General features: G+C 39.8%; 1 protein-coding gene across 13 annotated transcripts in view; it reads right to left on the bottom strand.

Annotated features, from left to right (window-relative positions):
- LOC117464534 (calcium-activated potassium channel subunit alpha-1a-like) overlaps positions 1–26,868 on the bottom strand; it is an 83,061-nt gene that overhangs the window by 15,690 nt on the left and 40,503 nt on the right. For 4 of the 13 annotated variants that reach the window (XM_034107030.1, XM_034107035.1, XM_034107038.2 and 1 more), the window contains exons 6-19: positions 23,536–23,611; positions 21,904–21,979; positions 21,568–21,738; positions 19,836–19,927; positions 16,613–16,723; positions 16,402–16,507; positions 16,212–16,294; positions 15,812–15,881; positions 15,509–15,664; positions 15,162–15,271; positions 14,859–14,927; positions 14,309–14,395; positions 13,729–13,805; positions 5,895–5,988 (exon numbers count right to left, since the gene is read on the bottom strand). In XM_034107030.1, coding sequence (XP_033962921.1) covers positions 5,895–5,988; positions 13,729–13,805; positions 14,309–14,395; positions 14,859–14,927; positions 15,162–15,271; positions 15,509–15,664; positions 15,812–15,881; positions 16,212–16,294; positions 16,402–16,507; positions 16,613–16,723; positions 19,836–19,927; positions 21,568–21,738; positions 21,904–21,979; positions 23,536–23,611 — 1,378 coding nt within the window. Of the gene's footprint in view, positions 1–5,894; positions 5,989–7,294; positions 7,586–9,196; positions 9,230–11,684; positions 11,859–13,728; positions 13,806–14,308; positions 14,396–14,858; positions 14,928–15,161; positions 15,272–15,508; positions 15,665–15,811; positions 15,882–16,211; positions 16,295–16,401; positions 16,508–16,612; positions 16,724–19,658; positions 19,751–19,835; positions 19,928–21,567; positions 21,739–21,903; positions 21,980–23,535; positions 23,612–26,868 lie in introns of all 13 variants that reach the window. The other 9 variants (XM_071206853.1, XM_034107026.1, XM_034107034.2 and 6 more) reach the window with 5 other exon arrangements.

Genomic DNA, 26,868 nt, shown 5'->3' with positions numbered 1-26,868 from the left:
TCCCCTCTTTACTCATTCCTGTCAGAGCCCATCTGCAGAAATGCCAACAAAACTGCCATGTCATCAAGCAGAGTGACATCAGCAGCGGCAGCCAGGCGGAAGAGGATGGCAGCAACACACTGCGCTGACTGGCATGAGCACGGGGATGCAATTACGCCCCCTTACTACATACAGCTTTTGACGTTGTGTGCTGCGTTATAAAAGCTTTAACAGACCAGACTTTAAATATTTCAGCAATTTGCCCAATCATATTTGCAGTTCCATGTGAAGGGTATTAATATTTAAACAGAGCATCAGAACTACATAAACTCATTTCACTGAGCGCTGCGGTGAGCTTATCCTACCTAACACTGACCACTAAAGTGGTCTTAACACGAGTACCTGCTGTTCACCACGCTTGTTCAGTGATATGATTTTTTAAATATATTTTAAATATAATACTGTAGGTCACCCCTTCTACTTCTCAAGCCCCACCCACAAGAAGAAAAACATCAAACATACAATCAAATAAGCTAAAGAGACAACCCAAAACAATTATTTTTAAATAAAACAAATGTAGGTAGGCTATACAAAATGTATTAAAAAAAAAAGATATGCATTGTCTTTTCCTAACATAAATCATGCATGTTCATACACCAACATTGATATCACTGTTCATGGGCTGTTGCTTATCCCAGCATGCACTATAAGAGCGGCAGAGCACAGGATAAACACACACATACTGTAGAATCATATCACACATTTACACTACAGTAAATGGGCCCTATGCAATACACCATGAAATAGTGTGTTTTTATGCACAACTTCGTAATTAACTGATGTGACATGTAATACATACATTTTGCTCAAATAAGACAACATCATTTTGTAAAATGATAACAAATACTGTCGCTAAATCGCAGTAGGATGCCACCAAAAGTCATTTATTTGAACTGTTTGGTAATAAAGAAAAGCCTCAATTTGGTCAAACATCATCCGCTACAATAGCAACAAAGCTAACCACAGGCTGTGTGCCCAACACAATTCCCTTTGCACTAAATTGACTGTCAGATTCAGATCACAGTTGAAGAGGTTATCTTCTGCAACTCAGACAGAAGCCTTCTGTCTCTGTCCAAAACCTTTTAAATACTTCTCCCCATAAGAAGAGCTCCTGTTTAATCCATGTGAGTACTTTAAAAGAATGCTGCTTTAAGTAACAGTTAAGTATGCATGAAAGTGTCCGCTGAAACTACCATCCCTCGGGCTCCAACAGACTGCCGCCAAAAAAGCCCGCCTTGGGCTTACTGCATTTACCCCTAGGCTAGACCTGGATGTCCTTTCAAGAATGGAAGTAGTTGGAGAAGCAAATGTCCTTTCTGCCTTTTTCCACCTCTCAAATTCACATCTGTCAAAGCAATTGTAGTTTAAAAGGACAGTGTGCACATTAAAATCTATGGATGAATGTAAAATATTATATTAAAAGTATAATATCCAAAAATATGTTAATGTTCAATCAAATATACCGGACCTATATGATAAATATTACCTAGTGATATGTATACCTTGACACTGTACACAGTAAACATTGGACATGAGTAAACAGTTAATATTATGATTATAATTCTATAGAATATTGAATAGCTGTGAAAATAATCCATAAAAACTTCTCAGAGCACAACGTGGCATCTTCAAATTGCTGCCCAAACATATTACATTTAAAATGATATAAAGCAGCTTGATAAATGATGTTGTGAATACATCTCCAGTGAATCAACAAATCGATACATTTAGCAGTGCTTATCCATGACAATCCTCGTCCATAACTCTTGTTGCACTCAACATCACCGCTTCTACTCGAGTCTGAAGTTCCAATAAGAGTGAAAGCATTTAGTGGTTTTACACCCCGGCTAAATATTTCATCAGAAGTCGAATGTTTCACCACTCACTCAGTGGAGCCGCTGTCACTTCAGTTTGTCCTTGTGGAAGATGACTGGTGAGACAGAGCTCTGCCAGGATAGCTATCGCTCACTGTCAGCCATGTCGGCCTGTCACTATCCTGCACTGCCAATTGCCTCAGCAGTCCTGTAGCAGACATGACGTGTATGTCGTGGTGCGATGTGACCCAACGCGTTGTGACATCCCACAATTAGATGTGTCTTATGACCCATCAAGGAGCCTGTGGAAATGGTGTTAATTTCAGTGAGGTCGTCATTGCTAAGTTGCAGACAGGATGCGTTAGTTTGCTGATACATCTGGAAACAGGAGACAGTTCTGCTTCTCCAGATTATTGCTTTCTTATTTAGTGCGCTTATTTTCATTACACAGAGCAGAAGTGTCTGCGGGTGTCTTCTCTGGAAGCGCACTTCTAAACATCGAAAACCATCAGCAGCATAATTCACTGCCTTAGCGGTAAAGATGACACGTTTGACAAGACTTCACACGTCATGACCAAACAACATAAAGCCAGGTGTCTTCCAGAGGAGTGTAATGACAGCTGAGAGAGACACAAAGTAGAAGCTAAACATGCATAGTATGTAAATGTTCTATTCCAGCACCACTGCAAAGCAGCACAAGTAGTGAGGGCAGGCAACGTCTTTGAAAATCCTTCCCATCATGCAAACTGACAAAGGCTTGCTCTTCAAAACCCTCAGCCAATCTGTTGATCATTACTTATTTACAAAGGCCTTGAGACCGCAGGTCCTGTAAAAACACATTTGATATAGTATACACCCAGATGTTTTTTTCTCGGCTTGTTGCAGTGAAGTCACCCTAAGGCTACCGCAGTGAATCCCTCTCCAGCGCGCAGGCAGCAGACACGCTGGATAAAATAACACATCCACCTGTGCTGAGCGGCGTATTTGCATGGCAAGTAGATGGATTGGTTTTGGTGGGCTGATATTTTGCTGATGGCTATTGCTTTAGAAAAGCCTAGTGTTGTTACCCAAGAGACTGGATATCACCTGGAGCAAATCAACTTTGACACAACTTTAAACCAAATCAAACAATCAAACAATGGCAAAAGCCCACCAGAAGAAACAGAGGCCATAGATCAGAGGAAAATGCTAAATAGTGCAGAAAACACTCCTTTTTTATATATATAATACAACCTCAATTATATATAATAACACATACATTTGTGTATTTATTTCTGAATGTTAAATGAATAGCAGCTATATTAGCAATGGGAGCATAAAGTCATCTGTCAGTTTTAATTCAATTTCATCTCTATTATTCCACTTTGTATACGTCAGGCTGCAAGACTTCCCTGGTGCCTTGCTTCCTTGTAACATGGCACTTAATGACAATGACTATTATCATCCTTGTAATGGCTTCTTGTTGAATAACAGCGTAATCTCCAGTCAAAATCAATAAGCTCCAATTTAATTTTACGGGACAAGATAAAAGCAAGGTAGCATTTTAATTCTCCTTTCATTGTGATGATACATATCATCTGTGGCCTAACGTGCTGAGGAGAGCTCAGAGGGATCCAACAATAGATGAATAGCCCAGGGCTATCTGTCCTTTATGGCGCGTTTCCACTGCAGCGGGTAGCTCGCTTTAAGGCTGCGGCCCCACGAGGACGAAAACGGCTAAACGCATAGGATTAACGCAAACGCAATCGCAAACGGCTTCCGTCCACATGCAATAATTATCCGGATAGTGTCTGCCCACACGAGACCGCTCCGTTTAGCTCCAACCGCTGGAGAAGCTGCAGTACATATGCAGGAGCCTGTAGGTGGCGCTGTAACTTCCTCCACCCAAGCAGCGAAGAAGAAGGTTGTCATGGTTGCCCTTCTGTTTATTCTCCGCGGTGGGGGCCGAGGGAACCGGGCAGAGTTTTTCGCCAGTCAGCGTGTATTAAAGTTGAAATCTTCCGGACAAAATTATAAAAGTGCCGGTCAAAGGTCTTCTTTGTTATTTATTGAGCTTTAAAACAAATGAATAACGACTCTATATAATATAATGATAAAATACACGGAGCCTCTCTTTTTCCTCCCTCTCTTCGGACAGCGCCAGTGTCTGTCTCATGCAGCAGCTCATCCAGTAATCAGTGACCCGGCCGACTGTAAAAATAAACATATTTATAACTAGTTTAGGGAGTTTGAGAGGTAATTAAAATAGCTAAGGGTGATGATCTGACTTGAAGTGTGTGTTTTGCTGCAGAGGGAGGAGCTGCAGGTGAGCAGAGCTGCGTGTCTCCGTCCTGTCAGATTAGACTTCACTCGCGAGAGAAAGATAAATAATCTGAATTCAGGGTGCAGTTTACTTTGACGTGGGGGTGAGCAGCAGAGGTGGGGAGAGGCGGGGCTATTGCCTCATCATTATTGCTGTAGATGTTGCACAAACAACTGTAGCATGGTCAATAGCGTCCGGAGCACGATAGCAACTCTGCGATCCGCCATTGTTGTTGTTGTTGGTGGCGAAACACTTCAGCACTGGCGCGGGGTAAGCGGAGGTGAGCAGAAGAGGTGGGGAGAGGCGGGGCTATTGCGCAATCACTATCAGTGATCTGAAAATGTCCGTATAGGGCGAACACACGGAGCTGTTTGACCCCCCAGAGAGTGGCGTATGCATTTCTATCCACCTTGGGACCCGTTGTCGTTTCCTCAGTCGTTTAGTGCCATATTCGGTCGTCCTCGTGTGGCCGAACGGTCTATATGACACTAAACAGTAACGCAAATGACCGAATTCGTCCTCGTGGGGCCGCAGCCTAAGCGTGCCGAGCCCGTTTTTAGTTGCGTTTCCACTTGGCCTAGTTTTGGCCCGGGGCTACTTTTTCACCTTTTTTCTGGCCCGACTAAATCTTGGTTCTAGGGCCAGGAACAACCAGGCTGAGTCGGGCTGAGTATGCTAAACTAGAGAGAGAATCACTGGCAAGGGGGCTACAACTATACAACAAGATGAACATATTTGACCGTGATTTAATTGTAATACACGTTTCAAAGTGATGCCGAAGTAACAACATACTGATACAGGTTAGTAAAAACCATGAATTAATGCTTTGACAAGTCTGCAGACAGACGGCAGACGAAAACCCTTTTAAAATGCTGCGTGCTTTCTAAATGGAGCTTGGCTAAGCTAACGTTATATATGCTCCGACCGTCCACACTCACAACAACGGCCTATACAGACATAAATAAACCAGCGACTGTATTCGCCATGACACAGGCAGTCTGTGGTTTGTACTTGTTTAACTTTTGTCTAGTTTCTGAACAGATATGAAGAGCTGTGAGCTTTGAGTGCTAAGAGCTAACGGCGGTGTTGTTTTTTTGGGACGCTCATTGAAGATGACGTCACGGCTCCGCCTACACTGCGTTACTATAGTAACTACCCCAGTTCCTAAACTGTAATGGAAGCGCAGCATTAAAGAGAGCCGGGCCCAACCAAACGAGCGAGGCCTGCAGTGGAAATGCGCCATTATTAGAGCCTCTCTGACTGCCTGCCGCTGTCATTAGTGCCAGGCCGGTTTAAGAGCTGCAGTCTGTGGGTGTCACTTGGAAACCTCGCAGCATAGAGCAAGTCTTACAAGTTTGCCATGAAACAGGACCTTGCTTTCAGCCACAGCAGCAGCCACACAGTCTTATAAACCAACTGTACGATATACCTGTCCTGCACAGCATCAAACAGCAGACAGCGATTAGCTCGTAACATGGTGGAGTGTTTACCAGCTTAAGAGCCAGCTGTTATTCACAGTAGTTGGTGGCAACAAAAAACAGGCTAAAAAGAAAATATATTTGGACTAACATTTTTAGTGTTTGGTGAAGGTACATATAAGCAGTTTTGCCAAAACAACTTGGTGATAGTTATTCAGTGTTGTGTACATTTGGTTATTAAATTATACAAAATAAATACACTCAACAGTACATCTTCCAATAGAACAATTAACAAAACCAGAAATGGCAGAAATGTCCTACCTCATTATCTTAGGTGAGGAGTTTGGAGAATTTCTCATGCCTCCATTACGTTGCTTTTTCTTCGGCGATAACGCCAACTGTTGGTCCTCTTCGACTGCAATAAAAAGACAGTATTAGAAGCAAACTATCAAAAGTAGGAATCGGAATGAATCAAAAATCAGTGACAGCTAAAAATAACAAGACGGCACAATTGGAGGTCAGTGAATTCAAAGAGATTATAGGGTTACAGAGACATGGAGTGGACAGAGGTTGGGTGAAGACGATGGAGTGGACAGGCCACTTTAACTTGAATGCAACAGTCCAATGTTTGCATGATGAGGACAGCAGACATTAGCACATTGCATGAATGTGTATGGAGATGCAAACATGCAATAGTGCCATCATCAACCATCATGCCGGTTGCTAAAGTCTAATCTGAGAGGTTTTATTCAAACACACCATCTGTAAACCAGATAATGAAGTTCCACAAATACCTCAAAGGGTAATAGGATACTTTCATTTTTCAATCCCTTGTTAGCACAAATTTCCTCAGGCATAGACTTGGTTAGCTCCTCCTCATACTAATCATTCACATTCTCATTTAATTAAGATAATAACCTATAAACATCATGCGCCCAGCTTTATAAATAAGGCTCGTTTTGTGCCAATACTCAATCCAGTCTGGATTGCTGGTCTTCATCTTGGGAGTGACACCCTGGGCTCATATAATCATGTTGGTCCTCGTGCCAGAGTGATTTATGTACAGCTGAAGGGCCCCTTGGACATTGTCTTTATCACTACAGGAAACTGCACTGAGCCCTTCATAGGGAACAAATTACAAGTTTTACCCTCGAGTAAAGTAATCAGGCAAATATTTTCACAAGCTAATACCACAGCTGAAGAAAACAACCCCTCTCTCTGGCAGTCGCTGGTAAAATAAACACAAGCAGCGAGAAGTGTTTTCGCTAATCGCATTTTAACAGCCATCGTTAATAGTGGGAATAGCTTGTTATACGTCATGGAAAACACGCTTGAGTATTTTTTAATGATAGTTCAAGCTGTCAAGGACGAAGAAAAACCAGACTGGCTTTCGTCAAAAGGAGTAAAGTCCCAACAATCATGCTCTTCTGCAGATGAACGCATGATTTCCAGCGCGGCTAGCATTTCTAAGAGCAACATTATAATGGAAAATGATGAGTTATAGGGGGGGCTTCCAGTAGAGAGGGATGCTCCAACACACTGGCCCTTCACATCTCTTCTTGGCCTGTTCAATATTTAATGTTTCACAGCTGACAGCTGCACACACTGGGTCATTAGTAAGGAATGCTACACATGCAACCACTCCAGCCTGGCAAGCACATGCTTCGGTGCTGTTGTTGAGTACCGCCTTCCAAACACGCCGAGGGGAGGGTGGCCCTTACAGTGCCTGCGACTGAGCGTGCCGTTATTGGAGTGACTGGGGTGGTATCTGTATTTCACCGGAAGGCTACGTGCCCTCGGTAGCCGGCTCAGGTCCCCAGAGCCTGTGATGCCCAGTCTCGGGGGCTTGGCGGGGGGCAGCAGGCTTCCCTTGCGGTTGTTTACCAACGGGACGGACACAACAGCGACTCCGCTACGGGGCCCCCTACAGACCAAGCTGGTTGAGCTGTGGTTCAGTTTAGCGGAGTTGTATTGATAATCTGCCGACAGGATTACGGGGCCGTTGTTAACTGCTAAATGAAGAGGAGGTACAATCAGGATCTGTACAATGCAGATACATTGATTATCTGCTCTTTTTTTTAAAGGGCAGTTAACCCAAAACATTTTTCTCCCTGACCTCTAGTGCTATATTGCTATGTCGATGGCATTCATTGTATGAGCCAAGGCTTTGAGTTTGTGTTCTGAGACTCGTGCATCAATCCTTATAACATGGAGGTAAATCAATTAAATATGTAGCACAACATTGAAACAAAAATATTAGAATAAAGCTAAGGCCTTACGCTCAATAGCTTTCAATGGAACTACTTCCTGCTGAAGAAGTCACAGTACATTATGTACATTTTCCAGAGTAAGACATGTTCATTCTTCTGAAATCCTTTTTTAATGTTGTGAGCACTACAAATACATTTAACCTCCGTTGTGTTAGGTGGAGGCATTCATGCTACGGACAGATATTTCAAAACACAGATGCATACAATTGAATATAATCTGCATGAGTAGATACCACAAGCGGAAGGTCATAAAGCCTTGCTCTGTGTGAACCAACACTTTAACTCTTCGCATTAACCTCAAGATAGGATTTGATTTAAACTGACTTCAGTAAGACCTGCAGTGTGTATGTTAATAAAACATCTTTAGACTCTTATCATAATTAAAGCACAATCACTGGTTTTCGGGGGTAATTCTTTCTGGCATAAGAATGCTAATGGCTGAATAATTAAAAAAGCTCTTTTTTATTACACCACTTAACCACTTGGTCTAGCCACCAATGAAATGTTGGACTTGACATTTACTTTAATATTTATCATAAACATGAATTAATAAATATGCTTTTTAGGTGTTCCAGCTATTGTTATGCCATAAGAACAAGGAGGTGACAATGTGAATCAACTACCACTGGCTGCTGTGTGCAGTTTATGCCGGATGAGGGACAAATTCATTCAGTATCCATTTGAAATGTGGTCACTTACAACTCCACTGGTGGTAAAGATGGCATGATAAAATAGGAATAAAAAGGAAACAGAAGAACATTGTACCACAAAAAATGTCTAGGAGCTCAAATGGGAGAATAGAGATGATTATTTCAACAGTCAGCTGTCGGGCAGATTATCCTCCCTGCTCCAGACCTCCACTTTTCATCTGCCCCATGTCAAACACGCCTAACACTTCCCCAGGACAACGCACTGTGGCAGATTTGCACTAGATCACTGATCATGTTGAAGTGGATGGCCCACATGGTTCACTCTAGTGGCTAAGAGAAATATTAAACTCTTAAGTCATATTCATCCTGTCTATTTTATAACATGGATCTACATTATAAATCATTGCAGACATTTGCTCTAAATATTGTATTTCCATCTGATTGATCCATCCCCACGCACAGTGAAGCAGTAGCACCATCTACTGCTGAGCTGTAACTGATACCCAACACAAACCAATCAAATATTTCCCTGATGCTTTGCATATAAAACGAAATGATGGATGATGACAGACTGCAGTGATGAGCAGCAAACAGTGGAAAAACAGCTGGTTATAGACAGTTAAAGTGATGATAGCTGAGAAAGCACAAGTGGAAGGATTAAAGAAAACAAATGACAAAATAGAGAATGAAAATCAAAACTTACTTGACTTGATATATCCATTATAGCTATTTTTAGCTGAGAAAAATGCAGAGACAGAGATGAAAGGTTAGAGGGAAGATCAGATTGTAATGAAAGCAAATTATAAATGACAACAGAAGGCTGCAGATTTCTCTTTGAGGCACATTTAAAACAGTGTGGTGCCTTGAAGACAACACGGACAAAGCAATGAGAGAAAACACACGGGTCAGTTAGGAACATGACTCTTCATCAATGTGGTCATTGAGCTGGATCAGTGGATCATTTTCAGTGTTTCAGTGTACCTACGGAGCATTTGAGGCAGCACTGTTTTTTTTAAACAAAGTTAAGGCTATCTGCTATATTGTGTTAATTAATATAGTATTGAAATTAGTCATAGTTGCATTCAAGCCAAGAAAAAGTCTATCACCACCATTTTCAGGGCTGAAAAGATGTCTGGTTCTTAAACTTAAAACAATTAATCAATTGTCAAAATAATTGCAGATTATGTTGGTTGATATCAATGAATTATCTTTCTGCTCAAGATTACACATTACACTTGTTTTAGCAGCATTCAATTAAGATATTTCAAACTAATGCACGTCCATGGTACAGCTCATATAATATATTTTAACTGGGAAAATAAATGTGCATTTATTTTACTTGGATGTTTAGATGTCTTTAGATGTGAAATTCACCTGTGCTGACATTTAAATAACATTTAGTCGGGAGGTTCCTAAAATATGTCACATTACTATAATGTTCTCTTGTTTTGAAGTCTATATTACTTGTTTATGTTTCCTTTTCTTGCCCAAAAGCTGTTTCCCGTTCCTCTGCCCTGCCTGACACAACCTGCACTGGTGCACGGAAGTTTCTGTGAGTCACTTTTTTGGAGCCGTGAGTCCCACACATTCTCATTAGTACCTTATTTCAACCCCTTGCTTACAATAAAGGTCATGCATTGAGCTTAAGGCAGGACAGTGACAGCAATGTTCAAACAGGGACCTTGCTGGTCCTGGCATCTGTCGCCTGCAATCGGAGGGCGCGAGCAGAGTCACAGGACTAACAGGCTAGCATCTGTCCCACAACGAGAGAGGACGAGAGGGGCGGGGGCACTCGGCTGCCTGGTGGTTAGGAACTGTCGGGCTGAGTTTCATGACAACCGGTAGCACTCCAAAAATGAAAATGCAAACATAATTTCCATGTCAGGCTGCATAAGGCCTCTCTCCACACGGCTCTCCCTCCGTGTCGACAGCGACTCGGGAGCTCGGCTGGAGCTCAGCTAGCCAGGCGATGCTCACAGCACACACCCCTGGAAGACATGTTGGGGGGGTTGGGGGGGGGGGGGGACGCCCTGAGACGTTCAACCACAACAGAATGGTCTTTGATCTAGAGATAATCACTAAAACTGTATGACAGTCTGCAATGTTTTCCAGACAATTGTATCAACGCTCTGCAAACTGGAACACATTCTTCATGCCTTCTGCGATATATCAGAACAATTTAACATGCCGCAGGGGATCACACTTAAGAATTGATATGCTGCTCAACTCAGTTTGTTTTTCTGAGATCATATGATCCAGCACTACTCCAGCCTGTTATTCCTCCTGCAGTCCAATACAATACAGATCTTTTCTATTGCATATCCCGTTCATCATTTTGTAAAATGCAATAAATATCTTGAAAATTCCACGCCTTTAAAGCTCATAACTACAATCTCTTCTTTGCTGGCAATGAACGTGGGCCTGGTTTGAGAACTGCATATATTTAAGAAACGTCACCCTCAGTGGTTGTTCAAGCTTTTGATCTTAATTTAATAAAACCAGTACATTAACCTCAATAAGTACTGCTTCCCTCAGAACATCCCCTCGGGCGCTCTTAAGCCTGCCTCTTCATTTTTAAATGAATTGTCAGTGGCGTTTATAATAAATATCTAACATACTATCCTGTCCACCCATTCCTGCAGGGTACAGTAGGGAAATATTTGGTATGACTCAAATGTTATTTGGGTTATTCTAAAAATAATTAGTTAGCCTCTCCAGTGACATCATTATAGCTCTTGTGTACTCCTATTAAAACAAATAATCTGAAGAAATGCATTTGAGTTCTTCAACAGGGTTCCCAAGAGATTTGTGGCGGGAATGCAAAGCACAATGTCTTCTCAATAGGTGTGCGGGGTCACTGGAGGAGAAGCATATTATCTTTCAGAAGCTAATTTTGTTCACACTATGACTGAGGTGATTTAAACTATAAGTCAATTTGAATCCACATTCTCTGACAAAACAACAGCAACACAGTACACTGGCATGCTTCACAACAGCTAAAAGTCACTTTGAAAGGAGGGAGGAACACGAACTGACTGAAATCATAAAGCTAAAGACTCATAAGCAACATCTCCATGACAGTGACGACGAAGCTGCTAGAGCTAGACAGCACACAAGCTAAAGACACATTGCACGGATAACACAGTGCATGTTACAGACACTGAAGAGCACATGTCATGGCGACAACTTACAGGCACGTAAAGTGGCTGAGCAATCATTAACAGAGACAGCAGAGAGTGGGATGTCGCGTCGAGGGGAGTCCATGTTACAACGCACATTAACTGGCATGCAAGAGCAGTCCCGCTCTGAGCGGCTGCAATCAAAACAACATGCCAGTCTGATTTTCTTGTAGGCGGCCGTCTTGGCTACAGTCACGGGTTCAGACGAGAGGAGAGGAAGAGCAGGTTAATGTAGAGGGTCGTTCTGGAGGAAGAGTGGACAAAGGCAAGACAGGACACAGAGGAAGGCTGCTGCTGGGATGCACAGGGTCGTAACAGCGTGCAAATGTTACAATTTGAATTTGTTTCCACTCTTTGTGGTTTATTCGATTTTGGGGGATTTCTAGGATTAGTTGGGGAAATAATGAAGTCTTAAAATCATGTGGTTTAGGGGGGAAAGTGACAAGGGGGAAGGGGAGGTCATGACTTATTTGCTTAAGAACAGAAGAGACAAGAACTTCTATGAGTTCCATCTTGTTGACACACGTTAAATAATTGTAATGCTTTCTTTATCAAACAGAGAAGTTAAACAGACATTTCTCCAACAAAAGGTCAAAGTAAATGTGACATTGTTTCTGGAATTAGAAATCCAAAAAGAATAAAAAACAAATACAAGGTCCAACACTTGTTTGAAAAGACCATGATCCGTTTGACATTCTCAAGTTGCACATACCCCATGACATTGTTTTTCCCCCAAAACACCTCAGCGAATGACACTGTTGTGGGGTATGTTTCAGATAACACAATGGTTGTATCACTACAGTAAATGGTACTCTTTTCCCATGCTGGTGATTTTTTAGCTCTGCTCTTCTTGCAGGGAAGTTGCATTGTTCAAAGGACTGTGGGGACATCTGGTGGTAAGAAGGAGTATGCATATCTTAAACAGGCATGACATAATTGTTCATGCTTTGTTTAGGGATGCTAAACTAAATACATTAGTATTTTAGGTATTGCATAGTCAGCTGTGTCATTGTCTCTCTGGGTCTTTCAATACAATTGTTATAATATTTTTATCTAAAAGTATATTTTTTGTATTTGTTATGTTTTCCTCGATTTGAATGTGACGTGCACATGTCAACAGGCAGAGGGATCCAGGCAGCATCAACCATTTTACATGCAACATTTACAGTACACAGTAAACATATTGCTTCAGTCGGGGTAGCAGGCTGTGTTTTCGGAGGGGAAATAAATCCACACTACTCACAATATATCACTATAAAGTGAATTTTTAAGGAAAGTGTCAAGTTCCCAAGCAGCAGGAAGAAAATACAGCACATGTTAAGATTAGGTGTAAGTGGTAACTGTGCTAAATCCAAGAGAGAGAGAGCGCAACACAACATTTCAAGACACACAATCCATCCAGGTACCTGTGGTGTTAACAGTCTCTCTGAATGCCTGTTAACATCACTAAGTTATCAATGAACTGGAACAGCTATTATGCAGAATAAAACATAGCATACACATGCAAACAGACAAAATGCATATTAAGACTGTTTTCACGGGTGGTTTGAGAGAAGTAAACTAGCTTGTTTCTTACTTTTCTGTGTATCTATGAGAGGTGGGAATCATAAGGAAGAGAATATGCTAAAAAGATTAATCATCAACCAGACACACGAAAAATAAATACTTGACTGATCAGTTCACCAAAATCGCACAGGATAAATCACAAACCTGACTACATTATTACTTGTGGAAAGCTGTGTTTTCTAAATTATGCTGAACTGACTTATTAATGACAGCAAATGTTAATGTTATATAGAGGTCCACAAGCGCAGCATTACAAGGGAAACTTGGACTGCACCTGTGTGTTTTGGCTGCAGAAAGAAATCCAATTACCTTTGTTCATGCACAAGTAACAGGACGTTAATAATGAATGCAGGAACTAATTGGTTTGGACACATGGCTATGTAGGTCATGTAAATACATCATCACACTGCTAGATTGATGCTAACTCAGTGCTGTGAAGAAATGTTACTGAAGTTAAACAATACAATGTTTCTTTAATGCAGTCACTTACATTTCTTGCATCCACATTTCTTTATCCTTTTGGGATCACTAATGTCATCGTGGCAGGCTTTGCAGTAAAACAGGGCCCTGTGGAAGAAGTCCCTTATTAAAATGGTACCAGATAACAAAACATTTGTGATCCCTAGTTTTCTAAAATAAGTCTCGAAAGTGTTTTAGGCATGAGTTGGAATGTGTTTAAAGTAAAACGTATTAAGTTATGTAGTAAGTTGCAAGCACTGGTAGCATGTGGTCCAACCAAACAAACCTCCTCTGCTACTTGATTCTCGCAAGCAATAAATCCTATACTTGTTGCAAAAATCATTAGCTTACAAAAAGCTAGCAACATGTCAAGCTTATAGTCATATTGTACGAACTGGTAAAATGCAAACAACTCCACCAAATAAATCCTCCTCTGGTACTTCATCCTAGCTAGCAACAACACTTTTCCTTGTGACTTCAGCTAACAACTTGCTAGCTAACAACAACCAGCTATCAACATGTTAAGCTACTGTAAGTAGCATATTGTAAGGTTTACAACACTGTGTAGTTATACTTTTAGACTCCGTTTAATCTCAGGTCCAATGTATTACCTTTTTACTTCTTTCGCATCACTGGCAATGAAGAAGCCCAATGTCCCCTCCTGCATTTTCACGTGGTTTCCAGGGTTTATCAGGGTGCTGCAAGGATTTATAGACCAAAGTTGTCATAACAGAAAGTTAAGATCACAGAATGTACTGAGCAGTGACACGCTGGCAGGATCCATTTCCCCCGCTCATTTGGCACGATAGCTTCTTTATTAAATTAAGTTGATGAAAGCAGATAGCAGTGACACCTAAAAGAGTGGAACATTTGCAGTATAAAAACCACTAAACACAAAGCTTCAGCTGTGTTTAAAGAAACCAACGGCCACTTTCCTCGTGAATTTGTCAGGATGTTATCAACATGCCTCTGATGTCTGTGAACAAACCAATTTAGCACATTTTGTAAAGCGGCTTGTGTTTGCAGTCAAACAGAGGAGCTGATTCAAAGTAGCTTCATCACTGAAGGTAAATGCCGACAGCAAACACACCTGCGTGTTGAGGTTTTTGCATCCATGCATTTTAATGACTTTAACCAAACACTGTGAACACATCCACTTACCTGCACTCCCTTTGATCAGACTTGTACTCTATAGCGATCAGTAGCAGCTTTAGCTTCACATAGCAGAGTCTGCAAAAGAGAATAACAATATAATTAGACTTAACGCACGGTAAATATTTGTAGTTTTGCAAAAAATCGTCTTAGCATTTAGTGCCACCTTTTTCTACTTAAGGTCTGATTTATTAAAAGCTAAAACGTACAACGTATGGAGGCCAAAGAGTGCCAATCGCAAAACATAATAGGTAGAGGGAATCCGAAGAGAAGGCCACAAAGCATTTAAAATCTTTGTTTCTGTGTACTTACTCGCAAATGACAGGGAAGGACATGCCAACGAAGGCACTCGACAGGTACTCGGTGTACATCTCATTGGCCACTCCTTCTAGGTAATACTTCTGCCATGTATCCTCCTCAATCTATAACAAAGATTTAACACACAATACAAACAGCTTGTACCATTACGATGTTTTATTTAATTAAAACATGTATTTATATGTTGTACACGTTCCTCCCCACCCAGTCAACAGATGTTGAACATGAGCCTCATCTGGGACAATTATTATTATATATTTCTACTACAACTTTTTCATGGCCAACTTTACTTCTGAACTCAATCCAGTGATCACAGATGGCTGAACATTAGCTGTGGCTACCTTGATGAAGGACCTCATGGAGAAGAGGTTGGCCAGCATGGTGGAGAGGCCCTGAGCCAGGCAGCTCTGAGCGATGAAGCCCAGCTTCAGCTCCGCAAGGCAGATAGCATCGTCTCCCTCCTTCCAGTTCCAGCTTGGGATGTTCAAAAGGTGGGCCTGAACACAGAACAATGTATACACTTGTTCCAACATTTAAAATGTAGGCGGACAAAAGGTTAAACAATAAAAAGATCCAACATATATAACACCCAAACATGATAAAATATGTATATAACATAAGTAAAAGCAACATATTTTACCAACCTTATTGTGGTACTGCAACATTTGAGTGATTATTCTGATCTTTGGATGGTAGTTCTTGATGGATATTACTCTGATGCATGACAGAAATGACAAAACAAAATCAGAACATTTCTAAACAGTTTTCCTAACTTCCTGGCATGTGGTATCATTCTTAAACATAACAACCTCCTACAAATTAGGAAAACAATTTGTTATCATTTATATTATTAACTAAATCCAGAGCTGGCAATCATTTATGCCGAAAGATTTAAAACTGTTAAATAAACTCAATAAAATAACGCTGCTGTAACAGATTCATATTTTCTCTCTTTAGGCTTTATCATTGAACATGTTTACTTATACATTTCTGATTGAATTGTTCTCCTTAAACCCAATAAAATAACTTAATCACAGGGTTTACCTCATGATGTTGGATGCGTCCTCAGCATCGGGGTCAGCACAGTATTTGTTGGCTAAGATTAAACAGGCATCAGCTGATTCGATCTGGAATAAAGATCACACACAGCAAACACACATCAGTAAGTATAACCTTTAAAGACAGCACAGTTTCCCTCTGAGCCACAGAGGACAAAGTATGATCCGTCACTTACCTTAACTCTGGCCAGGTCGTGTGGGTTCAGAACAGATCCTTGGTAAAACTCCACTTGAGTGAAATGACGCTTGAACAAGGCTTCCAGCTCAAGATTAGGGGAAATACTGAGATAAAAAATAAACACTCAAATCTGAGGAGGAATATCATTTCCTATCTCCAGAAGATTTTTTTCATGAGTAAGGAAATGTTCTGTGTTGTACAGTACTTACTTATGAAGAAAAACAATTTCTACATTGACATCATCCCTGTCCTTGTGTAGGAAGTCTTTTAGAAAGTTGGACACACTCTCAAGTGTTATATGACCACAGACCACGATGTGCCTGGAAAATGAGTGGCAGAATCATAATGAAACTAAAATGTAGTCAGAATAACATTTAACAAGCAAACACAGACAGACAGACACATTGATGTTTCAGCTTCATCTTTGTCCTGGAATCAAAAGGTAAATCTAAGATGAGAGAGATGTAATGGAAAAATAATCACTACCGTTTGTATTTAGGTGATTGAATTGAAATAATAAAAACTATGTTACAGGAAGGATGTTTCATGTTCCTGTCGTGACGAGAGAGGGCTGAATGAGAAGGTCAGAGAGCACTGTGGATTTCAGTATGAGATTATAAAGGATCAGAGTTTACTTAGATGGAGATTATAAAATCAGCACGCAGTTTATCTCAATTCCCACATTATCACAGATCCTTTATGCAAGGAACCCAGTTTATGTGTATTACTTTATGTATAGTAGTAACACATGTCTATATGTATTGTTACTAAGAACATTATTTCAGATTTGTGTGATAAACATTTTTGTTTCATCTTGCTTTACTGCATTGAAGTTTGTTGGCTTCAATGTACAATATATACATATTTTCTCCAGTTGTTTGGCTAATTTGTAAAGGACAATTGATGAGTACACATTTAGTGTATTGATGCTGATGACATCAAGTAGACATGATGGGAAATAGAAAAAATAATGATGCATTAATATAAAAATGTAAGGAGCTACAATCAAACATACATCTCCAGACTTTCAAAATGTTGCAAAACTTTAGATTTTCGCTACTATGTAAGCTGATAAAATAATGAGTCTACTGTCAGACAGATATTCGAGTGAGTAATTCTCACCAAACACAAACAAACAAATCGTTTCAAATCTACTAGTACGTTGTAAGTTCGTTGAAACATTTTCAATTCACTAATAATAAAAAAAGTAGACAAAATAACAAATACAAAATTGTACACGATACACAAGAAAATGTTTTTTTTAACAAAAGAAGCAATGATTTGGTTTAAGAGAGTTTCCCAAACCAAGTCTGACTTCTTCCAAACGAGTGAACAAGCACAAAAGCATGCTACAACAAGCAGTTGTTTGTTTGGAGGCATCAAGCAGAATCTCACTATCTTTAGAAACAGCGGCAGATCTTTGGACACTAACGTGTATTATGTGTTAAAGGAATAGTAAGACTTTTTGAGAAATTCACTTTTTTTGCCAAGTTGGATAAGATGATTGATGCTACTTTCACATCTGTGCTAAGCTAAACTAAGCTAGTTTATATTAGTCTAGCAGGGGAAAACAGATATTCTGGTTCACATGACATAGCCTACCATCTTTAAATCTCATAAATCAACACATTGTATGTTATTTTAAACTTTAAACAAAAATACATGTACAAATGACAAGTTGTATTTAAATGGTGATTTACTTGCTAAGCTAAGCTAAGCTAATGGCTTCCTGGCTCTAGTTTCCTGGTTATTCTACAGACATGACAGTTGTATCGATCTTATCACCCTACTTTCAGCAAGAAAGTTAAAATGTGTGTTCACCAAAATGTCAACTATTACTATAAACTCAAGATAAATGTTATTTAGTCCTGCGGGTGTAGGTCAGACTGAAGATAAAGGCCAAGAATGTTCAGAAGCAAAGCATGACAAAAAACAAGCATAGAAGCACAAATGTTTCCAAGACAGAAAAACAAAATTCCAGAGATCGGCATGAAGCAAGCAATGGCATACAGGACTCTATGATTTGGAATCACTTCATTAAAAAATAATGAAATTCAACATCATAAATGTGTAATTGTGGCTTCAATCTCAATAACTTTGTTTAAAAATAGCGTTTTTCATAAATTCACCACATTTAAGTTGAATTTCTTAAAAAGAAAAATCCCTAATTACAGTACCTCTAAATTCACTAAAGTGTACTAAAGTGTACTCGGGTAAGGTATTAATTTAGCTAACTATTAATCTGTATGTTCCTTTGATGTGATGACTGCAAACACTTGACTTACAAACACACATTTGGCACAAATGTACATTGACAATAAGCAGCATCATTACAAGTAGGACACCACAAATCATGTAGGATTTTCTCAGGAACAGGAATTGTGATACACCTGTGAACTGGTGCGATGGGGGTGATCACACCAGTCTATTTTTGTTCTGAAATAAAGCTGTTTTTCATGCACAGTAAAATATCATTCTTTAATATGTTGATAATTATTGTATCTACATTTATTTTTTTAAACTTTTAAACCAATGGCTGGTTAAAAGTTTAATCAGTGTCAAAAATGACTGCTCAAGTTATTGAAAAAATATATGTAAAAATAATATATATAGTAAATATTTTTCCAACTGTTTCATAGATAATCACAATTATGGATTAGAGAGAAAACCCGACATGTGCAATCTTTAAACATGACAATAACAATATGTACATGATTACGCAGCAAAAATATCCATCCTTAAGTCACAATTGTCTCTTTTGAGGTCTCTAAAACCAAATGAATGTGTCTGGTGATAAAAATTACTCAAAGAAACGCCTAATCAGAGTTTAGTCTTTGAAATGCTTTTCCCTATATCAAACATTTTCTATTGATAATGTAACTTTTTTTGAATGTTCAAAATCAGGTCAAAAGTATCCCGTTTACCTTAAAAGAGAGCCTTTATAATTCAATAACAGACACAAATAACTTGTTGGGATAGAGATGTTTTTGCAATGTGAAAGCAGACAGTCGTCCATGACATACAGCAATGACAGCTTGGACACATGACAGCTTGGACACATAAAAGCAGCAGCAAAACAGTGAATTAAAGTCTACACATTAATCATGGCCAAGTTCTTCAGTCACAGTGTGACTTTAGTGCTAATTGAGATCATTACATCTCAAATTACAGTTTCATAATGTCTATGAGAGAGCCACTTTAGTCACACAACCACACCAATAAAAGTTAGCTGTTTTTTTCATTCGTTTGACTTACTTTCTGCCTCTGGTCGAGTTATAACTCCCTCCATATTTCTTCCGATTAAGGATGAGAGCAGCAATTTCTGGCACGTAGCGAGCAAACATGGCCTACATGCATGAAAAAGAAAAAGAAAAAGGCATGCAGAGAAGGTTCTACTGCGGCGGAGGCAGTAGAGCCTCCTTTAATACTTACTTTCTCCCATTAACCGCACTATAGGAACCACCATATTTCTTGCGGTTTCCTATTAACTCTATGATTTCAGGGACGTAGCTCGCAAACATGGCCTAAGGAGAAGATAGGAGACAGAAGAAGAGACTAAAAAAAAGATAGGCAAAGAAGAGCAGGTCCTCTATTTCTACTTTAAAAGAAATCTGTCTCAAAGAGGAACTCTACTGTGTGCAGGAGAAGTATTAGTATTTATCCAGAAAAAATAAGAAAAAAAGCTCATTCAAATTAGCCGTCTGAATGAAGCCTTAAGTTCAATCAGTTACATTCCAAATGTCGAGAAAAGCATGAATGTGAAAAAGGATATCATAAGGCCAATATTTACGTATATTGGCAGAATATAGGAGAAAAATGACAGCTGATGAGTGGTATGTCAATCTGCGATAGAAAAATAGAAAAAATTAAGAAAAAGCCTTATGTGCCATGTTTCGTCCAACAAACACTTGTCAGGTTGATTTGAAAAGCACAGCCCTGTGGATGGCAGACATTAACTCTACAAAACTGCTCTGACTGGTTAAAAGGGAATCAAGTTCTATTTTACAGATTTGACTAAGAGCTAAATAAAAATATTTAATCGTCATGCCTCTGTGTTTCTGAGCAAAAAGGTTATCCTGTTTAGTTCATGTAGGCTCAAACCACAATAAAATGAATCTACAGTAGTTTAACACTGAATATATTTTTTTACCGTTAGGTTTCTTAAAATTCCAAAAATGTTGTTATTCCAGACTTTCAGACAGTAACTAATATATTTCGTAAACATTTCTTCCAGCTCTTAATTTAAGATTCTGTGTAATTTAACACGAAGGTTAATATTATAATTAAAGCCTGCTGCACTGTTCAATAAGATTCAATATTATATAAATTCAAACACATATCCATCAACTTCTCCCTGCAAATTGTGATATCTTCAAACGTTTTCCATTATTTAAAATATAATTCTGACGATTCGACCCATGTTTAGCTTTACACCATCATTTAGTTTGTACTGTCAGATGTAGTCAATGTTGTCTTGCTCTATATGAGGTTTACTTGAATCTGATATTTTACTGATTAAAAAGGTAACTTTTTGCTTTCCATGGAAATATTAAACGTATCTCTCTTTTCACCTTATTAAAGTGTTTCATCATGCTTTTTAATCCCCCCTGATTAAAACTTTATGTTCCAGATAACTGGGTTCTCTAAAATATCTTCGGCTACAGGTACGGATTTTGTCTGTAACATTAAGGATTTACTTCATCCTTTTACAAATCTTCACCTGATGCAATGTATTGCCTATAATAGCTTTTAAATACTTGTTAGCATAGTAAGCTAATACTGCTATACATCCATCCAGCTAGGTCATGAGAAATCATCGCTGAGACAATGTGTTTGTTGGAAAGAGGGAGGGGAGGCAGAAGGGTGGAGCTACCTGAAACCGCAATACTTTTAAAGTTAATAACACATTCTTCAATATTACATGTCATATATGAATTAATAAACAACAGAATAGAACTCCAGCATTCTTCCTAATGTAATGCTGCAATACTGCAGACACCTGATACAATAGATGCCATGCAACATACTGTGGTAAAGTGGAGAGCCACAAAAACACCCCTATGTAAACAACAGGTGACGGGCGTCCTGGACAACACCTGTCGGGTGTGAGGATTGGTTGCATGGAGGATTCTAAGCAGGAAGAAGTAATGAGAGGGATTTTTACCAAACCGCCAAGGATGAAGAAGACCATAAACAGGCGGCCCAGGGTGGTTTTTGCATAAACATCTCCATAGCCCACAGTGGACATAGTAACCATGAGTAAGTAGACACATTCCCAGTAGGAAAGTGCTTGGGAATTCTGGAAGTTTTCCCATGGATCCCCTGAGTTTTCCACCTGGAAAAAAAGGTCGAGATTTGAACAACAACCAAATAACCCAAAAGAGGTCAATAGAGAACACAGAAATAGAGAATCTCGACATTGCAATTATACTACTTGAGCAGCCATTACCAACAACACCAAAATGCTTTCCCATTAACTCAATGGCTCCCACTAACTTACCAAGTGAATGAATCCTGCCGCAGTTAGCCACGTGCTTATGAAGATTGAACACAGGTTTACCAGCTTTATCGAGTTGCTATTTCAAAAAGAGCGGAACAAAAGTTATTCATTATTTGGTATTTGCTGTGTTGAGTACATTGTGTTCGATTACAAAATTGATAAAAAACTGGATTCAACAAAAACCTAGCATACTAGCTCCCTGCAATGATTGTTTATGTTATTAAAAATACGCATGCATTTAGGGAAATGTTCTCCTCACTATGAATGTGAGATTTTCATGTGTGCTATTCTTAAAATAATAAAGACCATGGCCATTTCTCAATGTCGAGTAGAGCTGCTGCAGAGCCACTATTTCAAGTATACTACGTCATCGAGTGGCGCCGAATGCTGGGCATTTAGGCCCAATCCCAAACCACGCCCTACACACTACCCCTCCGTTCACGCGGAGGGTCCGCCACATTAAGTGCTGTTCCAAACCAACGAGTTTGGAAGGGGAGTGGGTTATCAAGCCATCAAACAGCGAGTCTGCATCGGTGCTGACTGGAGACCGGTCTCTACCTGACCCGTCTCAACGCTGTGTGTCCGTCAGGAAACACGCTGTTTACAAGTAGTTCCAGCAAACATCCACTGATGAATTGCGATGTTAACAACCTCATGATAACCTCATATGTTTTTAACTTAGGATCATACCTGTGTTTAGTCTAGAAAAAGGTAAATGTGTGCATTTTATTATAAAGTTGTGTATATTTACAGATTGTTGCAAAAACTAAGAAGCTTATAAACATCAGGTTTAAAACTAAAAGAGCGAGCACAATTAAATATGTTTGGAGTTTTATGTTAGTTATTCATTTTAATGTTTTGTCTAAGAGATGCTGATTTGAAATGCCGTTACATACAGTTACGGCATTTCCTGTTTCTGCCGGAGAGAGGGGAGGCCGTCCCAAAGCTTGCTGCTGTATTTACTGCCTCCATCTGACAGGAGGGAGCCTCATGTGTCACTCCACGGAGTTCACTCCGTCACGGAGGGGTAGGGCGTAGGGGTAGGGCGTAGGGGTAGGGTGTATGGGGTAGGGCGTAGGGGTAGGGGGTAGGGTGTAGGGCGTGGTTTGGGATTGGGCCTAAAACAGCATTTAAACAGTCCTTCGGCGCCACTCGATGACGTAGTATACTTGAAATAGTGGCTCGACAGCAGCTCTACTCGACATTGAGAAACGGCCCGAGTCTTAATGTGGAAGTGACCTCTGTCGTCTCCTACTTTGTGTTCTGTTTTTACCTTCATCTGAATGAATGAGAGAGGAGATTATTCTTAAGCATTTTGCTACGCTGTAAGCGTTGCCTGACATCTGTGCAAAAAGCTTTAATTCTGAACAGCGAGGAGACAAACAGAAAGCTATCTCGCTTAAGACTCCGTCATACAAGTACGTGTAATTACTGAGGAGTAAACTTTATATCAATTTACCAAACCTAATGATCATGCACATTTTCAGGCAAAACATTGCAACAGAGCTTAAGTTCCCCCTTAAAAAAACAAACCTATCCATGCAAACATCCATATCACGTTCCATGCAATATTTACACATTATAAACAGTTTGCTACAATGGGAAAAATATGAATAATTTAAGTAAACTCACCTTGTCTTTAGTATATTCAAAAACTGTAAAATTTCTGAGAACTGTATCAATCTTAAGGCCCTTAAAAACCTCAAGCCTGTGAGAAAAAAGACCACAAAGCAGTTATCAGAGATGATCAACAACAATTTGAACAACATCCAACGCATTTCGACGGTGGTTTACCGAGAACACCGTACCTTTCAGAGCTTCATCCATGTTTATCCACTTCATTGAACTCATTTTGATAAAAAGGTAAACTCCGACTAACCAAGCAACACTGAGCCTCACTGTATCATAAAATAAACGTTGTGAAATAGGTAAAAAAATCTCGCTTCACAAACTGACACCGGTATTTTGAATCTAAGTAGCCTCGCAGAGCACCAGCATCTACCTGACAAACTAATTCCTGCTGGGAAAATATGGACGAGATAGAAACCTGGATTAAAGACAGGTGGACGCTGTCGCAGCAAACTCAATGATTAAACGTGACGTCAAAACCTAAATTTGAGGGTATTTATGGGGGGGAAAAAAGCTTGTGCCTCTTGCCAAGAATTCAAGGACGGCTAAACACAAAGAACAACAACAACAACAGTGACACACCAGCCTGAGCTCCTGTACATGATCACTGATTGACTATCATACCATCATTTAAACTATATACCTTAAATCACAACCTTATCATAAGCAGTTTACCACAGTTTGTCGCAAAAAATTGGATTATTAACACAGATATCACAATCTCCAATTAAAACATACCTCATAAAGTAAAATAACGCTTTTGCTTGTTATTGTTAAGTACAATGCACTTAACTAAATGAAACATAACATAGGAGTTTAAAAGCCAAATGACTCATAGATGTGACTCAAGTTAGAAAAAAGCCACTGCAGTGTCGTCGGGCTGCATTAACAATTAAAAGCCAACTCAAGCCAAGTGAAATCCATCGCTTCAATCGGGGGGGACATTTCCCTGCTGGCATTGATTGTGAGTGTAAATGCCAAATGACACAAAGACGTTACGGGAAAAAATGTAGCCTGAGAAATATAAATAGATAATCTTTTAGGGAATGACGTGAATCATCGTGTGCCTGACCAGAGCTCGTTTTTCATTTCAAGTGAGCGTTTGCCAGATGGGGGGGCATAATACAGAGCAAATCCTGATCCTGAACCGGCTCCAGCTGGAGTCCAGAGCCCTCAGCTTTATGGGAGATCCCCCTCATTCACACATTCTGCAGGTCTTACCCCAGTAGGAGATTACATGGAAGCATGAACTGAGGCTGTGGCAGATGCCGTCCTCGTCCTCTTTCACGCTGACCTGCCCGTGGGTCGTCCTGACCCTGTAGCCCTTCTGGAAGAGCTCCCCGATCGATTTCTTTCGCCTTCTTGTATGAGAAACCGTCTGAGTGTGCGTGCCTCCATCAGGCCCCCTGTACGTTAACATCTTTGTAGGAATCATGTCTGCAAGTTACTTTGGGTAGACAATAAAAAAAGAGTCCAAAATCTGCTTCACATCCACTTCTTTGCTATTCTGCATTCACGTTGCCAGCTTTCATGAAAAATAATTATATGATCCTCCTCCAAAAAAAGTGAAAAGATACAGGAGCGTTCATGACGTGTCCATCCAACAGGTCAAAGGAGTCTTTATGAAGAAGCCTTTGTATTTGTTTTACCTCAGACCTATAGCATCCTCGCTGTGATCAGGCGTGTTCAGCGAGCTTAAAGCAAACCCTTTTCCCATCAGGATATTAGAGTGTAAGCTCCTTTAGGATTCATCCAGGGAAAGGAAGAGGCCAGACAGCGAGTCGGTCCAACAGCTCGCTCCACAATTCCTATAACCCCGCGACTGCTCCCGACAAACCAAATGTCATTCTCTAATCTTGGACAAGAACAGCATGTCTCGCCTTTATAGCAGGAAACAAGTCATGTGAACGACCAGCAAAGCTGTTTATGGAAAAATGACAAGCTTTGGCAATCTTTGTGTTTTTCTATGGATTTAGTGCTTCTGCAATAATCCCTAAATTAATCACAGATTATGTAATAACCGCTATTGTAGTCAACGTTACACCTAAATGCGCAGCATGAAAAATGTCACGGCAAAGAGAGGAAACACAACAGCTGATGTAAATCTATATCCTCAAAGTCCATTTAATCCGAAATGTGTAACGAAATTCTTTTATATACAGCATGTCTCACTGATGTCCAAACACAAATGTCCTTAGTTAAACTATAGTACCGGTAATTAGAAAGGGTTAACGTTTTTGGATTCATGTGCAGTTTTTCATAAAGTAAACTGTCTTAACTCTTTAGTTCCCAGGTCCTACAGTTTAGGGAAACATGTATGCTACTTAGTACTAATTAGAGATGTCCCGATCCGATCACGTGATCGGGGATCGGAGCCGATCACGTGATTTTCAAAAGATCTGAATCGGGAGAAAAAAATCGGGGATCGGGATTTTTTTTTTTTTTTATAAAATATTTTTTTTTAATTTAATGTTACAAAACAAAAATGACCATGTTCACGTCTTAAAGTCATCCTGAGGACTTAGTTTTGGTTTAAAATTACACAACATCATGTATGTGTTGCTTTCTTTGGGCTACGTTCAACACGACCAATCTAATACGCTACCTGAGAAACAAACACCAACAACAACACGACGAGTACACAGCGGCCACTCAGGTAACGGCACTGAAACAACCGACACTTTCAGAGACTTTCAAAAGGAAAGAGAAACTGCCCCAGAACAGAGAAAAGGCCAAACAAATAACAGCCAAGATCGCTGAATGCATCGCGTTGGATGACCAGCCGTTATCTGTTACCTTTTTTTTCTCTTAATGCATTGCATAAAGATCGGATCGGGAAAAATCGGTATCGACAGATTGTCAAAATCAAATGATCGGAATCGGATCGGAAGCAAAAAAAGGTAATCGGGACATCCCTCTAATTATAGATAAAAGAGATACAGTGTTTAAGTAAGGTATAATATGAGCTGCTGGCAGAGCCGAGAGCAGTGATTCCCCACCTGGAGGTCAGGACCCCCAAAAGATTCACAACATAATCTGATTAGCAGAATGGACATTTTGTTTTTACTACACACAGTTATGTTAATCTTTCAGGCCCTCCATTCATCTGAGCTGTTTCATGTTGTTTTATTTATAACATGCTTTTTTAAATCCCCCTTTAATATGAACTGTGAGATTTAGTGTTAGTTGAACCCAAAGAGCCTCTTTTTAGGAGTTTTAAACTTCAGCTCAGAGAAAAAGAGTGGGCATGAAGAGATTAATATCTTATCTGGAAGAGTTATGATCCGTTTGTCTCATAATATTTGCACTTGATTATTTTCACAGTCAGATAAATGT

Source organism: Pseudochaenichthys georgianus, chromosome 19 (assembly GCF_902827115.2).
Source record: "Pseudochaenichthys georgianus chromosome 19, fPseGeo1.2, whole genome shotgun sequence".
Classification (NCBI taxonomy): domain Eukaryota; kingdom Metazoa; phylum Chordata; class Actinopteri; order Perciformes; family Channichthyidae; genus Pseudochaenichthys; species Pseudochaenichthys georgianus.
The sequence above is the reverse complement of the archived record's forward strand: the minus strand, read 5'-3'. Positions and strand labels throughout refer to the sequence as shown.